The sequence below is a fragment of the Eptatretus burgeri genome, chromosome 3, assembly GCF_056783735.1.
Source record: "Eptatretus burgeri isolate ZD-2024b chromosome 3, Ebu_testis_v1, whole genome shotgun sequence".
NCBI classification, from domain to species: Eukaryota; Metazoa; Chordata; class Myxini; order Myxiniformes; family Myxinidae; genus Eptatretus; species Eptatretus burgeri.
This window is the reverse complement of record NC_140963.1, coordinates 10,619,638-10,643,179: the sequence shown is the minus strand read 5'-3', so window position 1 is coordinate 10,643,179 and position 23,542 is coordinate 10,619,638. Positions and strand designations below refer to the sequence as shown.

The following is a 23,542-nucleotide window of genomic DNA, read 5'->3' as shown; positions in this document are numbered from 1 at the left end:
TGCCTCAACCAGCTGAACTTCGTACACGTACAGCCGCAGTTGTGTGTGCAGCACATTGTGTAGCATTGAGCTGGGTAGCTGCCGCTCCCTGGCTGCAGTCCCAATGGACTTGTGGGGACTGCTCTCGAATGACTCACGAATGCGTTCAACATCCTCTCCATTTGTGCTTGGCCAGACTGCCGCCTTCCTCTTCAGGATGCTATCATGCTTCACAAACTTGTACCACTCGTGGATCCTTTTTATTTAAACCTGTGTAGATGATTTGTTTTATGTTAACCAGGCGACACACTTTCTTATTGTGGGGGTGCCATTTTGCAGTAAATGTATGACCTGCTGTTAGTCCAATTACAAGGCCAAGGATGAAAATTTCCTGAGTTCAAGCCCCATTGGCTGCTTAATTAACACCAGGGGGTTGACTCAGCCTGTCATCCTTCTGAGGTCAGTGAAATGAGTACCAGTGTAGCAGTCAAAAGGCTGCACATGGAGGGAAGGGGTATTGAAGGAGTTATTAAATCTGGTATTGGTATGGCGCAGGCATGATGGGCCGATTACCCTCCTCCTGCACATAATTTCCTTGTCATCCTTGCAATCCTTGTAAATGTAACATCACGTGTCACAGGGACGTACCTGGAAACGAAAAATAAGTCAATAAAACGTTGAGAAGCATCATTCACATACAGCAATCCACATCGTTGTATCCCATTCCATTATGTTTTTCATTGCATTTTGAATCTGGTAAATTGTTGATGCCCTGGATGATCATTATTCCATACACCAATAAATCCACGTATCTGGTGAGTGTAATGGAGTCAAAATCTCCACAGTTCAGTTTTGTAAGCCAAATACATGGATGGCCCCTTTGCTCATTGTCTCGTGTTAGAATGGTCTTTATAGAGTGGTGCTTAATGAAGTTGAGACATTTTTATTTTGCACAACTGGTGGATACTACATGTTGTGCATTTTAAAAGATGGGTTTAATGTTTTGTTTTCTTTTTGCAACGGTGTGTTTTTTCTGATGCACTTAATTTTCCTGCATTTGCAACTCTTTGCAGCCAAGGATGCAAAGGAGCGTCAGCATTGGGTGAGCCGATTACAAGGCTGTGCTCAGCACTACACTGAAGCTATTGGCTTGGTAAGTAAATGAAAGTGCATATTCTTGTGGTTCATTATTCAAGCATTTGCATGGGCACTTGGAAACTTTAACACTTGTAAGGCATGTTCTTTCGGGCAAATAATGCAGAGACTTGCTTACAAACGATAAATTTACGATTATATTTGGCAAAGTCCATCCATCTATTAGGACCATACTCTGTACAGAACGTCGGTGCTGCCGAAGCAGTCTCCTGGGCTATTGGGCACAATCCTGGATGGGTCGCCACTCTGACGCAGGACACTCAAATGGCTCAGTCATCCCAGCAAGCTGGGACTCATTTTGCCAACCTCGGAAGGATGACAGGCTGAGTCAACCCCACCTGGGATTGGTTCAATGGACAAGCGGGATTTGAACTCAAGACCCTAGGATCTTGTCAACCACCTTAATCGTTAAGCCAACACGAGGCCGATTTGGCAAAGTGCCATGTTTTTTTTTTTTGGTGGTTATCGCAACCCCATTACTTTAATCATTGGAGTGCATATTAAAATGGCTGTAATGAGCCTCTCCCACCGTGCCGACTGTTATTGTAAGGGAACAATCTCAACGACACAAAATATGGCTGTTCTCACAGACCAACTTGCAGGGATTGCAATCTGTTCCCTCAAAAGGATTGGACTACCATCTCCACAGCACTTGATATTGATTCAACATGAGAATATTTTCACAAAAGTGTCATTGTCTCATGCACTGGTTTATTCCATCCTGCCTGTGGCTATACTATCCATGATCAAAGCCCTGGTACACTCAGTCTTGTAGAGAGGCTGTTGCAGTCAAGCAGCTTGCCTTCTCAACGTGGCAAGGTAACTGACTGAGGGTAACTTTAGTTCATTCCGTAGAGCTTGCAACAAGTATGAGTCCATCCTGAGGCATGCCAGAAATCACCACCCTGCAAATTGCAAGGCCGAAGTTTCCATCCAGTCTCCTTCCTCCAAGTGGTGTCTTTTCAAGTCCATCTCTGGTGCATGCTACCCTGCCATCCCTTCCCTCACTTCAAATGGCATGACTGGAGAGATTACCCAAGGACAGGCAGAATATTTAAACTCTGTGTTTGCCTCCAAATCTTGTGCAACTAACCCATGACGCTCTATCCCCATCTTACCCTCGTATCTTCTGTCGACTGGATTTTGTATCCCTCAACCCAAAAGGTAGAGAAAATTATTTCCATACTTGACCTTACTTGGCAATGGACCCTGATGGCACCAGTGCCCAAGTTTTGAAATCCTTCCCTGCCCTTCTTGCTTTCCTTTTGTCTGCCCTTTTCAGTCTGTCCTCCTTTTGGATGCCTCTTATATACCTGGAAGTCAGCAAACATCACCACAAGAAAGGTGTGAAAACAGATGCAATCGACGACAGACCAGTGAACTTCCATTTACAAGCAAAGACCCGGAATCCATCATTGCTGGTATCAAGTCTCTCCTGTTTTCAAACAGTCTGATCCCTATCGTTTTGGATTCTGTACCGGTCACTCAATTCTGGACATACTGTGTGCGACTCTTCTCTCAATCATGGTTGGGAGCCCATTATTGGTTCACAAAAAGATTTTCACGAAAAAAAATAAGTGACCACTATATTCGTTATTGTGGTGTGTCTGTCTGTCTGTCTGTCTGTCCCGAGCATAGCTCCGTGGGTTTTGATCCGATCCTGACAAAATTTTGGTGGGAGGTTTATATCATGATGTAGTTGTGTTTTCCTGAAAATGGGCATGGTGCACCCATTAGGGGCAGAGCCACGCCCAAAAAACATGTGTTTTTGGGGGTAGCCGATTTCAATTTGCATCTTCTCCTAGGGGGTTTGTCGAATCTGACGGGTTTCGGTATTTGGTTAGCCCAATGGCACCTGCATAGCCCCACAGAGCTCGATTTTTTTTTTTCTTCATTTTCGTCACAAGGTCACGAACTTGGAAAATTGCGAATTTTGATGTAAAAATTTTCTTCCAAGGGGTTTGTCGAATCTGGCAGGGGTTTCGGTATTTGGTTAGCCCAATGGCACCTGCATAGCCCCACAGAGCTCCATTTTTCATTTTCGTCCCAAGGTCAAGGCCACAAAGTCACGAACTTAGAAAATTGCGCTTTTAGGGGGTAGCCGATTTCAATTTGCATCTTCTCCGAGGGGGTTTGTCGAATCTGGAAGGGGTTTCGGTATTTGGTTAGCCCAATGGCACCTGCATAGCCCCACAGAGCTCGATTTTTTTTTTTTTTCTTCATTTTCGTCACAAGGTCACGAACTTGGAAAATTTCGAATTTTGACATAAAAATCGTATGACCGTCCAAACTTTGAGAGCTAGGATGACAATATTTTTATGCATAATCTTGAGGTCATTCCCCACCTAAAGTCTTGAAACCATTTTTCTCTATCTCGGACACCTTGCACATGGCACCCCCTTCAAGTTTGTTTTTACGCTGATTTCATCAAAGTATGGATAATCCCATGAGTGCGAAATGACATTATATTGTTCCTGGAATGTTCCAGAGGAAGTTTTGCACCAAAGGTCATAGTCCTTGACCTTTGACCTTTAAAGGTCACAAAGGTCAAATTTTCAAAGTTGTGGGAATCGAACCAGGTTTTCGACCTTCTTAGACGAACTAACTCCAATAAGCTATAGCACGTATCCTGTTTCCTTATTTTGATGTCCACAACATTGTTTTGTGACCTTTAAAGGTTATGCAAAGGTCAAATTTTTTAAGTTGTTGAACGAAACGGGTTTTCGACATTTTGCAGCGAATAACCTGTCACTCGTACCACATCATGTTGATCATTTTTATAACTTGGTCAAACATTATCACATTGTCTCATCCTTGACTTCTGAAACAATCTACATCGTCAAATACCGCTCTTGAACCATCGTCGTCTTCAGACTTGTCTCAATCACGAGGCCAGGACCATCTCCTTGGATGTATTACAGGCATTTAACACAGTCTGGCATCCTGCTTTGCTTGTCAAGCTCTCTGCCTGTGGCATTTATGGTCACCTTTATCCCTGGATTTGTGACGTCCAACACTCCTGCTGTCAATATACAATCAATGCTCCTTTTCCTGCTCCTCCTCCTCTCTCTCATTGGGCTCTGAATTTCCCCACGGCATTGTGTTTGGCCCACTCTTGTTCCTGGCGTCTTTCAATGACCTCTCCGATGCTCTGGAAAAACCACTCTTCTCGCTGTGATGTTGAAAAAACCCTTTACCTTGCTATGCCTACTGCAGCTGTGTCACTATATGTTGATCTGGAATTGATTTTATATGTATATGTATATATATATATATATATATATATATATATATATATATATATATATATATATATATATATATATATATATATGTATATGTATATATATATATATATATATATATATATATATATATATATATATATATATATATATATATGCTGATGTTGCAAACGGAACATGTCCTTCAGTCCTGGAAAATATCAGTCTTGCCCAGTCACTCTGGAAGGACCGTCAAACGAACTCGACTGCCTATTGTGATTGTCAAACACTGGAAGAGGTTCAGTTCCTTGAACTTCTCAGCCTCACAATCAGCCATGGCCTCTTCGACCAACCACATTGCAAGGCTGACCTCTAACACCAGCATCCTCTTTATCCAAGTTTTTCTTTGGGAAATCAGAGCTATTCACAGTCCACAATGCCTTTGCCATATCTCAATGGAATACTGCTCTTCACTATCTGCTGGCTTCCCAGCATCACATATGTTTCTCTTGGATTATTTGGAATCTGAAGCTTTAAACATTATTGGAATCTCCTGTGACGAGGCCAAAGCACAAGGTCTGTTGCCGTCGCATCACATGCAACCCTTTCCTGCCAAGGATGCAAAGGATCATTTTAATGGAGCAAAGAAAAGGTGAACACGAATTTGACACTGTTCGGGCACAGTGGAGCGCCATCCCAAAATATTCCACAAGGAGGAAGTGCTATCCCACTTCTGATACCAAATGTCACGCGATTGGTTGAGATTGCCTATCCGCTGTGTTGAAGGTTAAGCTGTACCCCTAAGTAGTGGTATCTCCGTTTGTTTGTTTTTGAACCACCTTTTCTCCAATATTGCTCCCTCCGCTCTCTGTCTTCTGACCCCTCCTCCCCCCCCCCAGCATCCTTAGGATCCATCACTTTATGGCCAACCCCCTTCTGGTTAAGCTTACAAAATCTAGGCAGGCTGCACACCTCAACTCCTTTGTTCCTCACTTCTCCAATCTTTGGAACTGCCTTCCAGAGGCTGTTCTTTCCCACTATTCCCTCAAGCAGGCTGTGCACCTCTTATCTTGTGTCTTCCTCTATCCTGACCAATGATATCCCCAATTAACCCTTCCCATCCCAACCCTCTTACTTGCTGATTTCAGTGTTTCCTCCTCCTCCCTTTCCCTTTCCCTTTCCCTTTCCCGTTCTGCCTAATTGTTGCCTTGCTACTCCACTCTCAATTTAACCTTACTCTTCCATAGGCCTCACTCTTGTATAGAAAGATTGATAGAGAGATAAAGCATAACCACAATATGCTGAGGAGGGCAATCAATTATGAAGGTTGCTGGACTTGTGATTGTTGTTCAGATTCAACATCCATGACTTCCAGAGCATCATTTCTGCCAGAAGCCATTCTTTTGGCTGTGAATCATCTTTGGGGAGTATCTACTCTTGTCACAGAGCACTGTTGTTGGCACAGAAATTTAGAAGTTGGCCAGGATGCTGTCAAAACTTCCTGCTCTTTTGAAACACCATGAAATATTTAATTTTTCTTCACAGAATGTTCCCAGACTGGACACCCAGCTTAACAGCCCTCTGAAGGATGGTGTATTCATTGATGAAGTGCTTTGGTTGCCCTTCAGAGTGATGTTATGCTGTGTACGATCTGTTAACGTTCACGTTGCTTGTCAAGTACCAGGTTCAGATTTGAAAGTCGGGTAATGAATCAAATCCAAAATAGATAAATCGAAGGCTAATGGGCTGCATCTGCACTTTCCTTTCAGAACCTGGAATGTGCCACTGCATGAGGTGTTCTTGTATGTTTGGAAGCTGCATTTTGGTTTTGAAAATCCGTTTATGCATTCTATCTCTAATCCATATAATCGCTGCTTTTATGATTGATGGCTGATCATAAAATACAAGTTTATGCACACCTACATGACACTTCACCCTTGCTGTCTCTACTGTATAAAGATTAAAAAAAAAATGTTTACAAGATCAAATCTGATGGAAGAGCAAGGCTATGGAGAAGATGTACTGACGTTGCGACAGTGTGGCAACAATTGGATATAATAAGTAGATTAATGGATGAGCATAAAAAGAGTAGAGAGGAGATCGCAGGAAACGGCAACCTGCAAGAAGGATGGTTGGTTTCGGTAGGATCAATGGGGGCAAAATGAATGTGGAAAAGGATTTGTGAGCAATGAGATGAAATGCATGTCCTGGACAGAAGAGTGGGATAAAACAGCCCCAGGAAGGTGGTTCCACAGATATGAAAATTGAGGTGTGCAGTCATCCTGGATTTTAGAAGTTGAGCCAGAAGGGGGTCACTGAAAAAACTCGTAAATCCTGGAGTTGTTGGAGACTATGAGAATAGAGTCCTACACCGGAGGAGAAGCAGTAATACACATATGCGACCAACCCACCTGCAATGCAACAGCAGCAGACCTTCTGCTTTGGCTTCATCATGAGGGACGTCAATAATGTAGAGCCCTTTAGATTCCAGAGAATCCAAGAGGGACAGATGTGAAGCCGGGCTGCCATTCCATAGGCAAGAGCAGTACTCCTCTGAGTACGGATAAAGCCCTTGTCGGCTGTAAGTCGTTATTTTTAGGGGTTTTTTTTCAAGGAAACACTTGGAATGATGCAGCTTTCAAGGAACGATTTGGACCTGGATACCCATTCTGCCGCTGACTTTGGAAGCTAGCTTTTCTCTGTGGTCAGCCCAAGAGAGAGGTCATAGTTGATTTGTAGCCCCGCACAACCCAATCTTCACCGACTTTAAATGGTTTTCCATCAGCAAATGTCTGCATTTTAACAAGTGTTGACATTTTCGATTTGCTTTAGTTATTTATGCATCCCCTTCTCTTGCAGTGATCTGTCGAAGGGCAGGTTCATTGCTGCTCGAGTGTTGTCGTGGCAAGATTGCACTATCTCGTTTGCCATTTGCCTTCCCAGCGATGATCAGGGCAGGAATTTGGAACTTGGCCATGGTGCCGATGATGACTTGCCTACTCTTATTCGAAAGACTCCATGGGATATTTAATGTCCACCAGCTCGTGTTATCGCAGATGTCATGCCCTTGCGGCTTGTCATTCCCAGCCTAATTTGAAATATCCTCCGAGGGGTCATTATGTGCAGCAGACCAAACAAATCTTTTAATAAGAACGTATGATTATAACGTGATGAAAAAGTACTACTTTTCTTGTCAGACAAAAAAAAAATCACCATTCAGAATCAAGTCGGCGCCTAAATTGTATACATGCATGCATCCAGAAAAGTACAAAAGCTTGTTACCTTCTTTCACTGGTGTTGGGCCCACAATCATGTGGCGTGTCAACCACGTGTCCTCGAGACCCATCTTTCTTTATTTCCTCAATACTCCCTACTATCCATTTGTATTATCATATTCAAGCACAGTCTCGGCTTCTTCATGGAGCAGCCCATTTTGATTGTGGTTTGCAAGTAACCTATTTCCACCAGCTGCTTTGGCTTCATCATGGTCAATAATGTCGAGCCCTTTAGGTTCCAGAGAATCCAGGAGGGACAGATGTGAAGCAAGGCTGCCAGTCACTAGGCAGGAGCAGTACTCCTCTGAGCTATGGACAAAGACCTTGTCAGTTGTAAGTCGTTATTTATTTATTTATTTTTGGTTTCAAGAAAGCACTTGGAACGATGCAGCTTTGAAGAAACGATTTGGACCTGCAAACCCTTGTTTGCATTTCAAAAGGGAAACTGAGGAATTTCACAAATTAATTGTCCAAATTGCAGCAATAAGGCGAGGAAACAGCCAATCGTTGGACAGCAAAATGCCCACAATAATGCTGCTGGTTCCAATGCAACTGATTGTATAGATTATGCACATGCCAAAGTCAGACAAATTGGGTATGAAATTCAACAACCAATAAGCTTGCAAGAATGACTGGCTAAGCATGATGAGATCAAAGTTCATGGTGATTCCTCATCAGATCTTAAACCTGGATCACTCGCAAAATATCATGAAGCCAATGATCCAAAGTAATCTATACAATAAAGGAGGTGTGTGTGCGTGTGTGCGTGCATGCGTGCGTGCGCGGCCATTTTTCTCAGAGAGGCTGAACAGATCTTCGTCAAACTTTCACAGGTTTGTCAGGGAGTGTTTTAGGTGAAAAAAATTCAAACATTTTGGAAAAAAAAAAATTTTCGATTAAAAAAAAAAGATTTTTAAAAAATTGCTGTATCGTGCCAAAGTCGTGGGGCAACTTAGCATAACAATTGTGCATTTTGTGAGGAAAGCACCAAATTTGACACACTAGTAGCCTAACATATAATGAACAGATTTGGATGTTGGGCCATCTCAAATTCAGCCGCTGATGGCTGTAGCAGCCATTTTCCACTGCCATCAAAAATTTTGAGATGGCCCAATATCCAAATCTGTTCATAATATGATCGGCTACGAGTGTTGCAAATTTGGTGCTTTCCTCACAAAATGCACAATTGTTATGCTATATTTAGCCAAGTTGCCCCACTAAAGCCTTTTTGATTAATGACAGTTATATTCAAGGACACATACGTATAAATTAATATAAAACAATTACCAGACATTTAAATACGAATGACCCTCTTATTAGTCAAAGCAGTCGAAGTCGGCGGGAAATCGTAATCATCTTCTTCTTCTCTTCTTGAACGGCACCATATTTATATATCGGGGTCAAACATAACCCAGAAACATCAACTGTACATTCACAAGCATCCATTCGATGAATAACATCCAATTCCACTTCTAAGGTAACACTTTTACAATGCCTCTTAACCAATAATATGCAGGGTGTTTACGAAGTCCTATTACCCCCTCCGCAGAACCTGATATATGAACATGCTGAACACACAAGAGTTATAAATGTAAACTATGAATACACTAAACTTTTATTGTCAAAAAACCCCAAAGTATTAACACTGCGATGATACACACACGCACACACACACACACACTTGAAACGTACCAAGGATTGGGGGGGGGGGTGTAATGGGACTGAAACCACCTTATCGGGTACAGTACATTTCTCTTTGTGCAAAGTTGATTTTGCCGTCCTCTTGGTGTCGGGTCTCATGTTCATGGTCACTTTTTTTTTGAAGTTTTGAACATGGTTGCTTTTGCAATATTTGGCTGTTAGAGGCATACTCTCCTGGTGCTAATTTCCAGACGGTATTACTGGTTTGCAGTTGATGCACAACTACAGAAGTGAAACAATGTTTCAAAGCAAATTGCAATTTTGTTTATTGATTTTATTCATTCATTATTCAGTTATCAGTATGTCACAGAGTAGAGCAGGAATTCTTCAATAACAGGGCCATTTGTATGGCCTGGTGAGTCAGTATTAGTTGTAATACAATCCTTTTTCTTCTGAACCCTGCCGTTGAAGGATATTCCATATTCCATCATTTTAATGGAGCAAAAAAAAAAGATGAACACAAATTTGATGCTGTAGGGGCACAGTGGAGCACAATCCCAAAATCTGCCACAAGGAGGAAGCCCTATCCCACTTCTGATACCAAATGTCACGTGATTGGTTGAGATCCCCCATCCGGTGTGCTGAAGGCCAAGCTGTACCCTGAAGGGAAAGAACACAACAAATCCAAGTCCCAAGGAGGAAACTTAACCCCTGTCACAGGCAATATTTAGTAGCCTGCATAACCAAGCAATATTAAAAAGGCCAATTAAACTGTGACCAAGGAGATAATTAATTGTTCTAAAATATTGCAGATGTCAATAATAAACCATTTTTTTTTCAAAATAGTACAATAAATATAAGTAATCTTAAATTGAATCTTTGTCACTCAACCCTTATCCTTAACACATACAATCTCTCAATGTTCCAGTCCAAATTAAAGGTACTCTTGACAATGTTCAAAATCCAATGAGGTATATTGTTAATTTAATAGTCAAATGTATATTGTTAATTGAAGGATTTGCAGCATTTATACAACAGTTTAAGTCACTCAACGGTGCTCTTCGCAAACCATGTTTGTGCCTCCCGAGAGTCAAAGAAGATAGGAAGCTCCCACCTTGTCACTGAATTTGCCGAAGCTGCATCCTGTCGGCACTTCTGCACAGTGTGCCTGTTCCATCATTGAAGGGATCTCAGGTGTGATTACCAATCTCAGTAAACACAAACATCATAGATCTCAGGCGTCCAAGCTCAGTTTGTGCATTGATCTGCTCGATCTGTTCCACAGCAAATCCTACGCTACCTATTCCAGAATCGCAACTCAATGGCTGCATGAGGCAAGTTAGTGGGGCAACTTAGCATAACATTAGTGCATTTTGTGAGGAAAGCACCAAATTTGGCACACAAGTAGCCTAACATATTAGGAACAGATTTGGATATTGGGCCATCTCAAATTCAGCCGCTGATGGCTGTGGCAGCCATTTTCCACTGCCATCAAAAATTTGAGATGGCCCAATATCCAAATCTGTTCATAATATGATAGGCTACTCGTGTGCCAAATTTGGTGCTTTCCTCACAAAATGCACAATTGTTATGCTATATTTAGCTAAGTTGTCCCACTAAGTCTCCGTAGTTCAGTCTAGTTCTTGCTAAAAGAAAAAAGCCTTTTTTGTTAAAAAAAAAATCAACAGGAAGTGTTATTTTTACACCATACGAGTCATCACTGCCACATCGAGTCAATGTATACAAAACTTTCCATTTTAATAATACTATATTCTTTTCATGGATGTAACATTCATGGTTTGACCTTCAAGCCTAACATTTTGATAATTAATCCATTTCACATCTGGCAGGTTTAATTTTTTTACTTTAAACACGAAAAAAAATTGCTCCCATAAATTGCCTTGTTTGGTGCTGCTCCTCTTCTCTGGATTGTGGAATATCTTTGTGTGATTAAGATTGTTCAGGCCAGAAGGACATATGGCTGATAAGAATGTTCAATATTAGAAACGCTTGATGTTGAACTTTTCTGTTTTAAAGTTGATACTGCACATTCTTCTTTCCTCATTTCCTAAAGTTGAATCCTCCACCGGTCACCCATGACACTTCCCTGGTGCCTTCACCCATGCGAAGACACAGACGACTTCCCGTTGAGGGCCGTGGTAGTACACCTGACACAAAGCCACAAACGCTGCCATGTTCTATCCCTGGATTAGTTAATAACAGTCATTTTGAGCGACTGGAAACATTACGACAGGTGGGATTTGATCTGTGAAAATATGATGTATTATGCAAAAGTGTTGAAACTTCGTGATTGCTAAGATCGTTTTAAAAATCCTTTTTTGCTTAAAATACATTTTTTGTACAATAGAATCCACATGCAAGGAAAATACATTATTTTGCAGTTGCATTTGTTGTGAACAGGTTACACGTATGTTAATCCACGTTGGCAAACGTCAGCGTGACCTTGCCAGAGCCTTGAGTGAGTTACCATCTTCTCGGAGCCCTGTGATATGCCTAGATTCTGATCTGCTGATTCTGAAAGCCTCGGCGGCTGCAACGCTCGCCTGCTTGCACGATTGTCTCGGAGCCCTGAGGACTGGCTCAGCTTGGAACTCCAGCCTGTCAACCACACGTTTTCCTGGTAGGTGACGCAACAGCAGGCAGACGTAATTATTTGTTCATGATTACGAATCTATTTTGGAAAGTGAAATAAGTGCCACATTTGAAAGTATGAGTAATTTGCTCACCTGTCAGCCATGCATTGGCATTTTGGGACTCGACTATGTTCAAGTTCGCGAAATGGAGCAAAAGCATTGCCTTCATTTCTGAATTTCTCATGTGGACAGATCTCTCGTTTTGGGGACAACAGAGCAGGTGCACTGTGAGATTTGAGAAAGGGACCAGAGGGCATTACAAGTTGGCCAATGGGTTTGGTGCCAGATCATTTTGATCAGATTTGTGTCTGTGGTGGAGGAGGGAAGTCAAAATCCTTTCTTACCCTCGTCAAAGGAGAGGGTATTTCATTTTGGCCCGTTTGTTATCTTGCCAAAACGAAGTTTTTGCAAGATATGTTCGTCAGCTTGGATGTTTTTTTTTTTTTTTTTTTTTTTTTTTTGTCTGTAATCACGTATAAAAAATTCTGCAGAGCACAGTTATCATTGGAAATTTTTGTAACTTCGCATATCAGAGGCGTATAGAGGTCCCTTTCAGTGCACAAAATTTTGAAGGTCAAGGTCACTTTGTCGCAAATCAGGGGAGTCGACGAAACCCTTATTTTTTGAGTAATTTTGATCGGATCGTCTTCAAACTTCATGGGAATATAGTTCATGGTCTGGCGCTCAGCTGATTAATTTTTGGTGGCGATTGGCCTTGACCTTCATGGTTAGCGCAGAAGGTCAAACATATTTGACCCCAAGGTCAAATTTTCAAGTTTTAGGAACCATATCATGTAGTACCTCAAATTGAACACCTCGATGAGTGCTTTCTCGATATATCAAGCTTGAGACATTATGACGTCATTTGGTGACGTTATGAGGCAAACGCATATTTTTCATTGTTACTCTGTAGAACGATCTCATCGGAATCTCTCGTAGGCAGATATTCCTCAAGGAGTCGCTCCTGGTAGATAGCAGCTCTGTTCACCTCAGTGTGACCTTAAAGAAGTCACGTGGTCACCTTTTGGCAAGATTGGTTTTTATTTGTCTGTTTGTGCACACAGAACTTTTGTGCTTTTCTCCGCAACCGCTTGTCGGATTAATACGAATATTTTCACCATCCATTGGTGCGACTACTCATGTAGAATGTTGTAATGATAATGATGATGTCGTATGTCACGTGGTGTGGCAGCCATATTGGAAAAAATGGAAAAGTTTTGGACCTCTATCTCTGAAACCGCACCAGGAAAAAATTGAAACTTGGCACAAAGCAAGTACTCATGGGGAATGAGTGCGATTTATTTTTTTTCATAATGTCATAGGTGCCTTCGTTGTGGCGTCATAATTGCATATGTAGAACACTACATCCAATCAGTATGAAAATTTTTGAGGGTTATCTAGGGATAAAATGGTCCACAGAAAAAAATTGATGATGTCATCGGTCAAGTGATTCGGCAGCCATATTGTTAAGAAAAAAAAAAAACAATAAAAAAAACCTTCAGAAATCTTCTTCGAACTGGCTGAACAGATTGAGACGAAACTTTACATGTATGACCGCCTGCCCAGGAGGATCAAAAATTTCACACTTATGATGTCATAGGTCACATGGTTTGGCAGCCATATTGGATTTACCCTAAAACCCATTAAAAATATACCACTCAAAAGAAGTCCTGGTTTGGGTCTGCAATCTCTGATTAAAAAAAAAAAAAATAGATCAGCCACATATTTAAAACAAGTAAAAGAGCAATCAGTTTTGTATCTTTGGTTATGCATCTATTTTAGAATTTTATTTGTTGTTGTGTTTTTATATATATTATCATCTTCTTTCGGCTGCTCCCATTAGGAGTCGCCACAGCAGATCATCCGTTATGATCCGCATAATGATTTGGCACAGGTTTTACGCCGGATTCCCTTCCTGACGCAACCCTGGTTGCCTCTTACGCCACAGGGATATGGTACACCTATTCTAACCGGGGCATACACCACACGTTTGCCAATTGCAATTTTACAATTGTATGTATGTATGTATGTATGTATATATATATATATATATATATATATATATATATATATATATATATATATATATATATATATATATATATATATACTGAAACACAAAAGAAACTTACCACTTGTTTGAAATGAAATAAAATTGTAACAGTTCAAAATAAAACAAACCAACAATTGCTAATTGAAACATTGGCATTTTATTGATGACATGTCAAGTTTTTGACCAAGATACACCATCTCATAAGTTTGTTCTATAGTACAGAACAGCACAGGGTGCAATGTCAGTACCCTTTCAATAGCGTTTGTGGCCAACATTGTTTTGGATACAGGCAGTGCCTCGTCGGCGCATACTGCCTACCAGTCTTTGGATGGATTGCTGCTGGATTCTGTCCCACTCAGTCCTCAATGTCTGAAGCCATCTGACTTAGGACCATCTGCCTGTCCTGCCTTGCATTGGTGACTCTTGGCCTCCCTGATCGAGGTTTGTCATCTGCAGAGTTGTGGAAGGTGTCTCTGTCCACCGGGGCCGATATCGTCTGGTGTGAACAACCAAGGCGACGTGCCACCTCACAGTAGCTCAGTCAGCCTTGCAGCATGCCCAAGGCACACTGCCGTTGATCCCTTGACAATCGTGGCATGTTGATTGAAATGCTCATTTTGCACTGGCCTTTTTAAAGCCAATACCAAGACATCACGTGCAGCTCATTAAAATCATCCCGTACCCCTTGGCTAATCACTGACAGTCAAAACGGCTGTTCAACTGCTGTGCTATGAAGTGACCATTGAAGGTTCAAGTGACCATCCGTGACCGTTTTGTCTGACAGTGAGGACACTATTGTCCACAAATAAGTTCACACATTTACTACACACAGTGTTATTGTTGATATTTGAAGGTTTAAAAACTGGTAAGTTTGTTTTGTGTTTCAGTATATATATATGTGTATATATATATATATATATATATATATGTATATGTATATGTATATATGAAGACCGCAAGGGGAAAACCAGAGATGTCAGGATAAGTCAATTTTGAAGAAACTGAAAAACAAAGTTTCAAGACTTTGGTGGACTGTTTCATAATTGTCAGAAAGATTTCTTTTCCATTAAAAGGAAGAGTGATCATTGGCCGATCAAATTAAGCATGTAACATTTGCCAAGCTTCTGTGTTATTTAATTTAAGAGCAAAGAACGAATCAATGTTGCAAACTGACATCACTGGTTATTCCCTTGTTTAATAATTGCCATTCAATTTTAACCCAGGATGTGAAGCAAATTCATGCTTGTTGGTTATTAGCATACATTACATGACTTTGGTGATCACAGATTATTTTTTTCAACATTAAACGGTCATTGTTTTTTTGTTTGATTGGTGTTCAATGCCATACTCAAGGATATTTCGCTTATATGACGACGGATTCTCCATTTCTTACTCCGTACTACTTAATATGATGGAAAACCGGGAGGAAACCAAGGATAAACGACCCCCGCGATAGCCGAAGTCACCTCATGTGACTCCCTCATATACCTAAGCAGGTTGATTTGGCGGTGGGTACATCGAATGAGGATGGGTACTCAGACGCGCTAACCATTAAGCCACGGCATGGGTCCCATAAAAGTCACAATAAAGGTTTGACCAGGCTTGAACCACGATATGCACCAACTACGGAGCCCATGATATAACCAAATAAGCTATTGTAGTGCTCAGAGTTTATGCTGTGAAAGTTTTACAACCTTTCATTTTTTAGTTTCTCAACTCTGAATATTATGGTGGAACAGTTAACATGAATGAAAGGGAGATAACCAGGAGTAAAGTACTGACAACTCTGGGTTTCTACTTGTTCAGCTTTGACAACACTTGTTTTTTTCATTGCACGGCTAAACTTTATACCATATAAATGATGTGACACCCCTGGTTATTTGTTAAAGTAATATTGTGAGAGGAAACCTTATGTTGCCAACTATTGGCAGGTGCAATAACCCTGAAATTTATAAAAAGTGACATCTTTGGTTTTCCCCTTGTGGTCTTCATATATATATATATATATATATATATATATATATATATATATATATATATATATATATATATATATATATATATATATATATATATATACTGTACCAGTCAAAAGTTTGGACACACCTACTCATTCAAGGGTTTTTCTTTATTTTTACTATTTTATACATTGTAGAATAATTGTGAAGACATCAAAATAAAAACCAATGTCACCCGCAGGGTGACCCGTATCTTGCCAAAAGGTGACCACGTGTGACTTCTTTGAGGTCACACTGAGGTGAACAGAGCTGCTATCCACCAGGAGCGACTCCTTGAGGAATATCTGCCTACGAGAGATTCCGATGAGAATCGTTCTACAGAGTAACCATGAAAAATATGCTTTTGCCTCATAACATCACCAAATGACGTCATAATGTCTCAAGCTTGACATATCTCGAAAGCACTCATCGAGGTGTTCAATTTGAGGTACCACACGATATGGTTCCTAAAACTTGAAAATTTGACGTTGGGGTCAAATATGTTTGACCTGTGGCGCTAACCATGAAGCTCAAGGCCAATCGCCACCAAAAATTAATCAGCTGAGCGCCAGACCACGAACTATATTCCCATGAAGTTTGAAGACGATCCGATCAAAATTACTCAAAAAATAAGGGTTTCGTCGACTCCCCTGATTTGCGAAAGTGACCTTGACCTTCAAAATTTTGTGCACTGAAAGGGACCTCTATAGGCCTCTGATATGTGAAGTTACAAAAATTTCCAATGATAACTGTGCTCTGCAGAATTTTTTATACGTGATTTCAGACAAAAAAAAACAAACATACAAGCTGACTAACACATCTTGCAAAAACTTCGTTTTGGCAAGATAAAAAAATCCGTTTTTTCGTCATGACGTCATCAAATGACATCATAGCATCAAACTTTTGACAGATCTGGAAAGCACTTATCAAGCGCTTTCATATGAGGTATTACTCGATATGGTATCTACGATTTCAAAATTTGACCTTGGGGTCAAAAACTTTCGACCTCCAGCGCTAACCATGAAGGTCAAGGCCGATCGCCACCAAAAATTAATCAGCTGAGCGCCAGACCATGAACTATATTCGCATGAAGTTTGAAGACGATCCGATCAAAATTACTCAAAAAATAAGGGTTTTGTCGACTCCCCTGATTTGCGACAGTGACCTTGACCTTTGACCTTGAAAATTTTATGCACTGAAAGGGACCTCTATAGGCCTCTGATATGCGAAGTTACAAAAATTTCCAATGATAACTGTGCTCTGCAGAGTGATCGATACGTGATTACAGACAAACAAAAAAAAAAAAAAATTAAAAAAAACATTCAAGCTGACTAATATATCTTGCAAAAACTTCGTTTTGGCAAGATAACTATGACATAAAACATGGAATTATGTAGTAATCAAAATATCTATATCAATATTTTGGCATGCCCCTTTTTTTGTTCCACCATCAGATTTTTGTAACTGCATGAAATGAAACAAGCTTTGACATGTATAGAAATGATATTATTGTCTTCCTTAAGAGGCCCCTCAAAATTCGTTTTGATGATTATGGTAGTTATTTATATTAAAATTTCGGCACGCCCTTTTTTTGTTCCACCATCAGATTTTTGTTACTACATGAAATTAAACTAGCTTTGACATTTATAGTAATGATATTATTGTCTTCCTTCAGAGGCCCCTCAAAATTCATTTTGATGATTATGGTAGTTATCTATATTTATATTTTGGCACGCCCCTTTTTTTGTTCCACCATCAGATTTTTGTTACTACATGAAATTAAACTAGCTTTGACATATATAATAATGATATTATTGTCTTCCTTAAGAGGCCCATCAAAATTCGTTTTGATGATTATGGTAGTTATCTATATTAATATTTCGGCACGCCCTTTTTTTTGTTCCACCATCAGATTTTTGTTACTACATGAAATTAAACTAGCTTTGACATCTATAGTAATGATATTATTGTCTTCCTTCAGAGGCCCCTCAAAATTCATTTTGATGATTATGGTAATTATCTATATTTATAATTTGGCACGCCCCTTTTTTTTGTTCCCCCATCAGATTTTTGTTACTACATGAAATTAAACTAGCTTTGACATATATAATAATGATATTATTGTCTTCCTTAAGAGGCCCATCAAAATTCGTTTTGATGATTATGGTAGTTAAACAGTTCATGTTCTCCATTTGCAAATGGGAGGAATTATTGCACAAAAAAAGAAATAAAAATGTTTCCCATTTTTTAGAGGACCACGAAGACGAGTTCGGCTCATAGAATCACGCTCCATTTGGGGAGAAAACAGTTGAGTTCATACCTGACTAATTTGCACTTTCCATGTGCCGTAGTTTCTTCACAAAACCATGACTTTCTGACCAGCTAAAATCTACAAGATATGAATATGTAGACGAAACTGATCCGGCCTTTTGGATCACTTTAAAGTAGGGTGCCCTGTAATTTTAATGCGCTCTATGGATCCTCCGGAACTCACGAATGGTACACGTTGTGTAGTCACTAGACTACGTGGTAATGTCATCGAAGTGGAAAACCTGAATGATAATCAATGGATAAAAATGATATAATATATTGTTTAAAATACATTCATGCTATCTGTCTTTACCATATGTTGCCAGTGACGCCCGTCGAAGACGGGCACCTTTACTAGTATTTTATATTTTCGATTCTTCAAAGTAGCCACTCTTTGCCTTGATGACAGTTCTGCACACTCTTGGCATTCTCGACCTGGTTCATGAGGGAATCACCTGAAATGCTTTTCCATTAACAAGTGTGCCTTGTTAAAAGTTAATTTATGGAATTTCTTTCCTTCTTTATGCGTTTGAGCCAATCAGTTGTGTTGTGATAAGGTAGGGTTGGTGTACAGTAAATAGCCTTACTTGGTAAAAGACCATTATTTTGTCTGCATTGTAGTAGTCCATATTATGGCAAGAACAACTCAACTAAGCAAAGAGAAACAAAAGTCCATCATTACTTCAAGACAGGAAGGTCAGTCAATCCAGAAAGTTTCAAGAACTTTGAACGTTTCTTCAAGTGCAGTCGCAAAAACCATCAAGCACTCTGATGAAACTGGCTTTCATGAGAACCGCCACAGGAAAGGAAGACCCATAGTTATCTCGACTGCAGAGGAGAAGTTTATTTGAGTTACCAGCCTCAGAAATCGCCAATTAACTTTACCTCAGATTGCAGCCCAACTCGATGCTTTACAGAGTTCAAGTAACAGATACACCTCAACAGCCACTGTTCAGAAGAGACTGCATGAATCAGACCTTCATGGTCGAACTGATGCAAAGAAACCACTACTGAAGGAGACCAGTAAGAAGAAGAGACTTGCTGGGGCCAAGAAACACGAGCAATTGACATTAGACCTGTGGAAATCTGTCCCTGAGGAAATTCATGTCTTCTAATTTTGCGATTTTTGGTTCCAACCGCCATATCTTTGTGAGACAGAGAAGGTGAACGGGATGATCTCTGCATGTGTGGTTGCCACCGTGAAGCATGGAGGAGGAGGTGTCATGGTGTGAGGGTGCTTTGCTGGTGACACTCTCGGTGATTTATTTAGAATTCAAAGCACACTGAACCAGCATGGCTAACACAGCATTCTGCAGTGATATGCCATCGCATCTGGTAGTGGGACCTTCATTTATTTCTCAACAGGACAATGACCCAAAACATACCTCCAGGCTGTGTAAAGGCTATTTGAACAAGAAGGAGAGTGATGGAGTGCTGCATCAGCTGACCTGGCCTCCACAATGACCCTACCTACAATCAATTGAGATGGTTTTGGATGAGTTGGACCACAGAGTGAAGGAAAGGCAGCCAGCAAGTGCTCAGCATATGTGGGAACTCCTTCAAGATTGTTGGAAAAGCATTCCAGGTGATGACCTCATGAAGCTGGTTGAGAGAATGACAAGAGTGTGCAAAGCTGTCATCAAGGCAAAGGGTGGCAACTTTGAAGAATATAAAATATATTTTGATTTGTTTAACACTTTTTTGGTTACTACATAATTCCATATGTGCTACGTCATAGTTTTGATGTCTTCAGGATTATTCTACATTGTAGAAAATACTAAAAATTAAGGATAACCCTTGAATGAGTCGGTGTCCAAAATTTTGACTGGAACTGATATATATATATATATATATATATATATATATATATATATATATATATATATATATATATATATATATATATATATATATATATATATATATATATATATATATATATATATATACTGATGTTTGGTACGACAGCACTTTAATATGGTACTCCAGCACTATCAAACAAACACGACATAATAGTGACCGAAGCTTTTCATGCTGTACTCTTCAGGGTAAAAATCACAGCAAGTGAAGGTGCATGCTTTATACACAAGTCTCAATTAGGGAGACACTGAATGGTTCAACAGTAATGACGTCACGGTTAATCCGAACACCCATTGGTCGGCTCATCATCTTCACCTCGAGCTACCATTGGATGGAGCAGAGTTCGTCGATGATTGACGTTTGCAACCGCATCCGGGAGAGAGGGGAGATGGGTTTCCCCTAAAGTCCATTTACCATTTGTTACCATACTTCCTTTGATGTTTCCATGCTGAAAGAGACACAGAGATCGGACAAATTCCTTTTGACGACATAATATTGGATCAGTGGTAAGGATGAAGGTTGCCTCCAACATACGTAAATGAAACGAGCTCAGACCTCTGCTGAATATCCTGAACATATCTGCATTGTACTGGTCTGCACAGATAGGGTTGTAACTAGGTGCTGTGCAATGGCAGATAAGCAGATACAGTGGCCGGTGGTTGCTGGATATTTCTAAATACTCACACTGGTTGTGTTCTAATCCTCACAATCTTTCTTCGAATCGCCAAGGGGATGTGTTGTTTGATCCGATCAGCCAATCTTAGTGTTGTGCGGCCCATGTACCGAGCTTCACATCGGCACTTAAACTCATAAATAACATTGCTGGTTTGTGAGATGGGTAGCGCATCCTTGTTGATCGACGTCAGCAAACGGCGATAGGTAAAGATTACTCGGGTTGCACAGCCAGAAGCATGTTGGATACAATATGTTTGATTTGTACTTCAAATTGCCCTTTCCAGGGCATCCTGATATAGACTGGACATTTGTCCAGACCAATCTTTTGTCGTGTTTAGAAATGTGTGCATGTATCTCTTAACTATATGCTCAGGATAACCATTCTCACCGAGTATATTCATGATTTTGTCAATTACAGCAGGGAGATTACAAGGTGAACAAATCCTCTGTGCTCTGTTAACCAGGATATTGATCAAGGCAATTTTGTTTCTCGTGGCGCTGTAGGAGTCCCAGCGAGCATACTGCCCTGTGAAAGTCTGCTTCCGTTTGAGTTAGACGGATGTTGTGAAACCAAGGTTGGATCTACCAATAAACACGACAAAAACGGTAACGTGTTTGACGATTCCAGCTCTGTGGTAAACTTCAGCACTGGATGGAGAGTGTTGAGCCATGCCTGGAAATTGTCACATGCCGTCCAAGACTCAAACAAGGTAAAAACGTCATAAACATACCGATAATATATGATGGGGAGATGGACCCCTTGCCGACCACCGGCCACTCTATCTGCTTCATCTGTCATTGACCACCGGCCACAGAACTACAAAATCTGGAGAAGATTTTTATATGTTTTAGGGTACATTCAACATGGCTGCCAAACCATGTGACCTATGATGTCATATGTGTGAACCTTTTGTTCCTCGTGGATAGGCGGTCATATGTGTAAGGTTTCGCCTGGATCTGTTTAGCTATTTCAAAGAAGAAGATTTTTGAAGTTTAAAAAAAAAAAAATTTTTTAAGAAAAAAAAATGGCTGCTGAATCACGTGACTGATCAACAGTAAAGCAGAGGGAGAATTAAGACAGACAAATAAGGGATGCAAGTGACGATGACGGGTAGGGGAGAACGCAAATGGTGGGCAATATGGATACATAAGCAAAATTGTGTTTGACCAGCTTGTGATTTTGTCAAGGTCTGAGGAGAGGGAAGATGCTGCTGCCTGTCTGTCAGAAGGATGAGAGATGTCACGGCATGGAGCAGAGTCATCGACAAAGAGGTAAAGAGGATTTTCCAGATTCAGTGAGATCATTGATGAAGATTAGGAATAATGTGGGGCCTAGAACACTGCTTTGGAGGTACTTCAGCCTTGATTGGGAGAGAAGAGATGAAAGGGTTCCGTTGAGAGCCACGTTGTCTATGAGTGGAGGAAGTCAGTAATCCAAGAGTGGAGTTTGCCTTGGATTCCAAAGGCAGACAGTTTGGAGAGCAAAGCAGGATGCCAGAATGCATCAAAAACTCGAGGTATATCCATTGAGACGGCCCTAATCTCATGTCTAATATTGAGGGCCTCCTTCCATTGTTGGGAGAGTAGAAAGAGCATGTCCAAGGTAGAGTGACCAGGTCTGATTTCCAATTGAAGATCTGAGATGAGGCTGTTTGAGAAAAGGAATGATTTTATATTCACTGTGATAATGGATTCCATGACCTTGCTGAGAATTGAAAGTACAGTCACCTAATTGGTCTGTAGCTATGGTGATCCGTTTTTGCCCCTTCTTGTGTAATGCTGTGATGTTGGCTGATTTCCAATTTCCAGGTGGATATAGGCGACCGGTCCTGAAGTGTTGAAAAACAATTTTTTTCAATAATAATACCAAAAGAAAAACATGCGAAGAGCGAATGTAGAAGGAAGTCACATTTTATGACCTGTGAATAGCAGGGTCCGATGGTGTGTGCAATGTATATTCGTACATACACATTTTCTTTTCTTTTTCATGAGACTGCAGAGAAAATTAATGAGCACCAAGCCCGCATGATTGAGCACCACATTTTTTATAACTGACAGGTAGCATCTTGGGACAAAGCGAAGCTCAGTAGTTATATAATTAAAGATTTGTGTCTTTACTTGATCAGTGTGAGCTCCATTTCCATGGCCGTTTAGTGTATGGTTTTGCTCTTGCTGGTGGATGTTAAACCTATTGTGGTTCGAAATATAAAGAGTTGCCCTTTCAAAAATAGTTACATTAATTGGGGGTGGGAGGATGGGGTGTGAGTTTGAGATATAATGAAGGTTTTAGCATCAGCCCATTCGCAGTAAGGATTTAGGAGAATATTCATATTAAGATTAATGTTTAATGCCAAGTGGTCTGATGTGCAGCTTGCATGGTGGGGCGGGCTTGGTCCAATTTAATGGTTTGATAGGGTAAGGATATCTTGTCCGGTGTTCACCCTTGTCTGAAACTGGACCGGGTCCCAACCAGGTGGCCAAGTGTCATGACTGCTGCACGGAGCTTGTCACTATCTGCCCACTACATCGGGGTCAGCAATTGACTCTGGTTCTCCCATCATGATAGGTGGAAAGTGTGTGCCTGTAAGGGCTCATGTTGGCCTCGCGCTCATGTGTGATGGCTCCCATGGTGGACATACCTGTGTCAGGCCTGATTGGCTGTCATCAGCTGATGTGTGCCACTGTGATTGGCTGGTGCCCTGGAGTGGGTGAGGTGCAA

The 23,542-nt window shown here is 40.7% G+C and overlaps 1 protein-coding gene across 5 annotated transcripts in view; it reads left to right on the top strand.

Annotated features, from left to right (window-relative positions):
* OSBPL11 (oxysterol binding protein like 11) overlaps window positions 1–23,542 on the top strand; it is a 151,797-nt gene that overhangs the window by 29,590 nt on the left and 98,665 nt on the right. For all 5 annotated transcript variants that reach the window (XR_015055884.1, XR_015055883.1, XM_085872412.1 and 2 more), the window contains exons 4-6: window positions 1,053–1,132; window positions 11,349–11,528; window positions 11,696–11,915. Coding sequence is in view for 3 of the 5 variants with exons in the window: in XM_085872412.1 (XP_085728538.1) it covers window positions 1,053–1,132; window positions 11,349–11,528; window positions 11,696–11,915 (480 nt within the window). In the remaining 2 variants the exon portion in view is untranslated. The remainder of the gene's footprint in view (window positions 1–1,052; window positions 1,133–11,348; window positions 11,529–11,695; window positions 11,916–23,542) is intronic.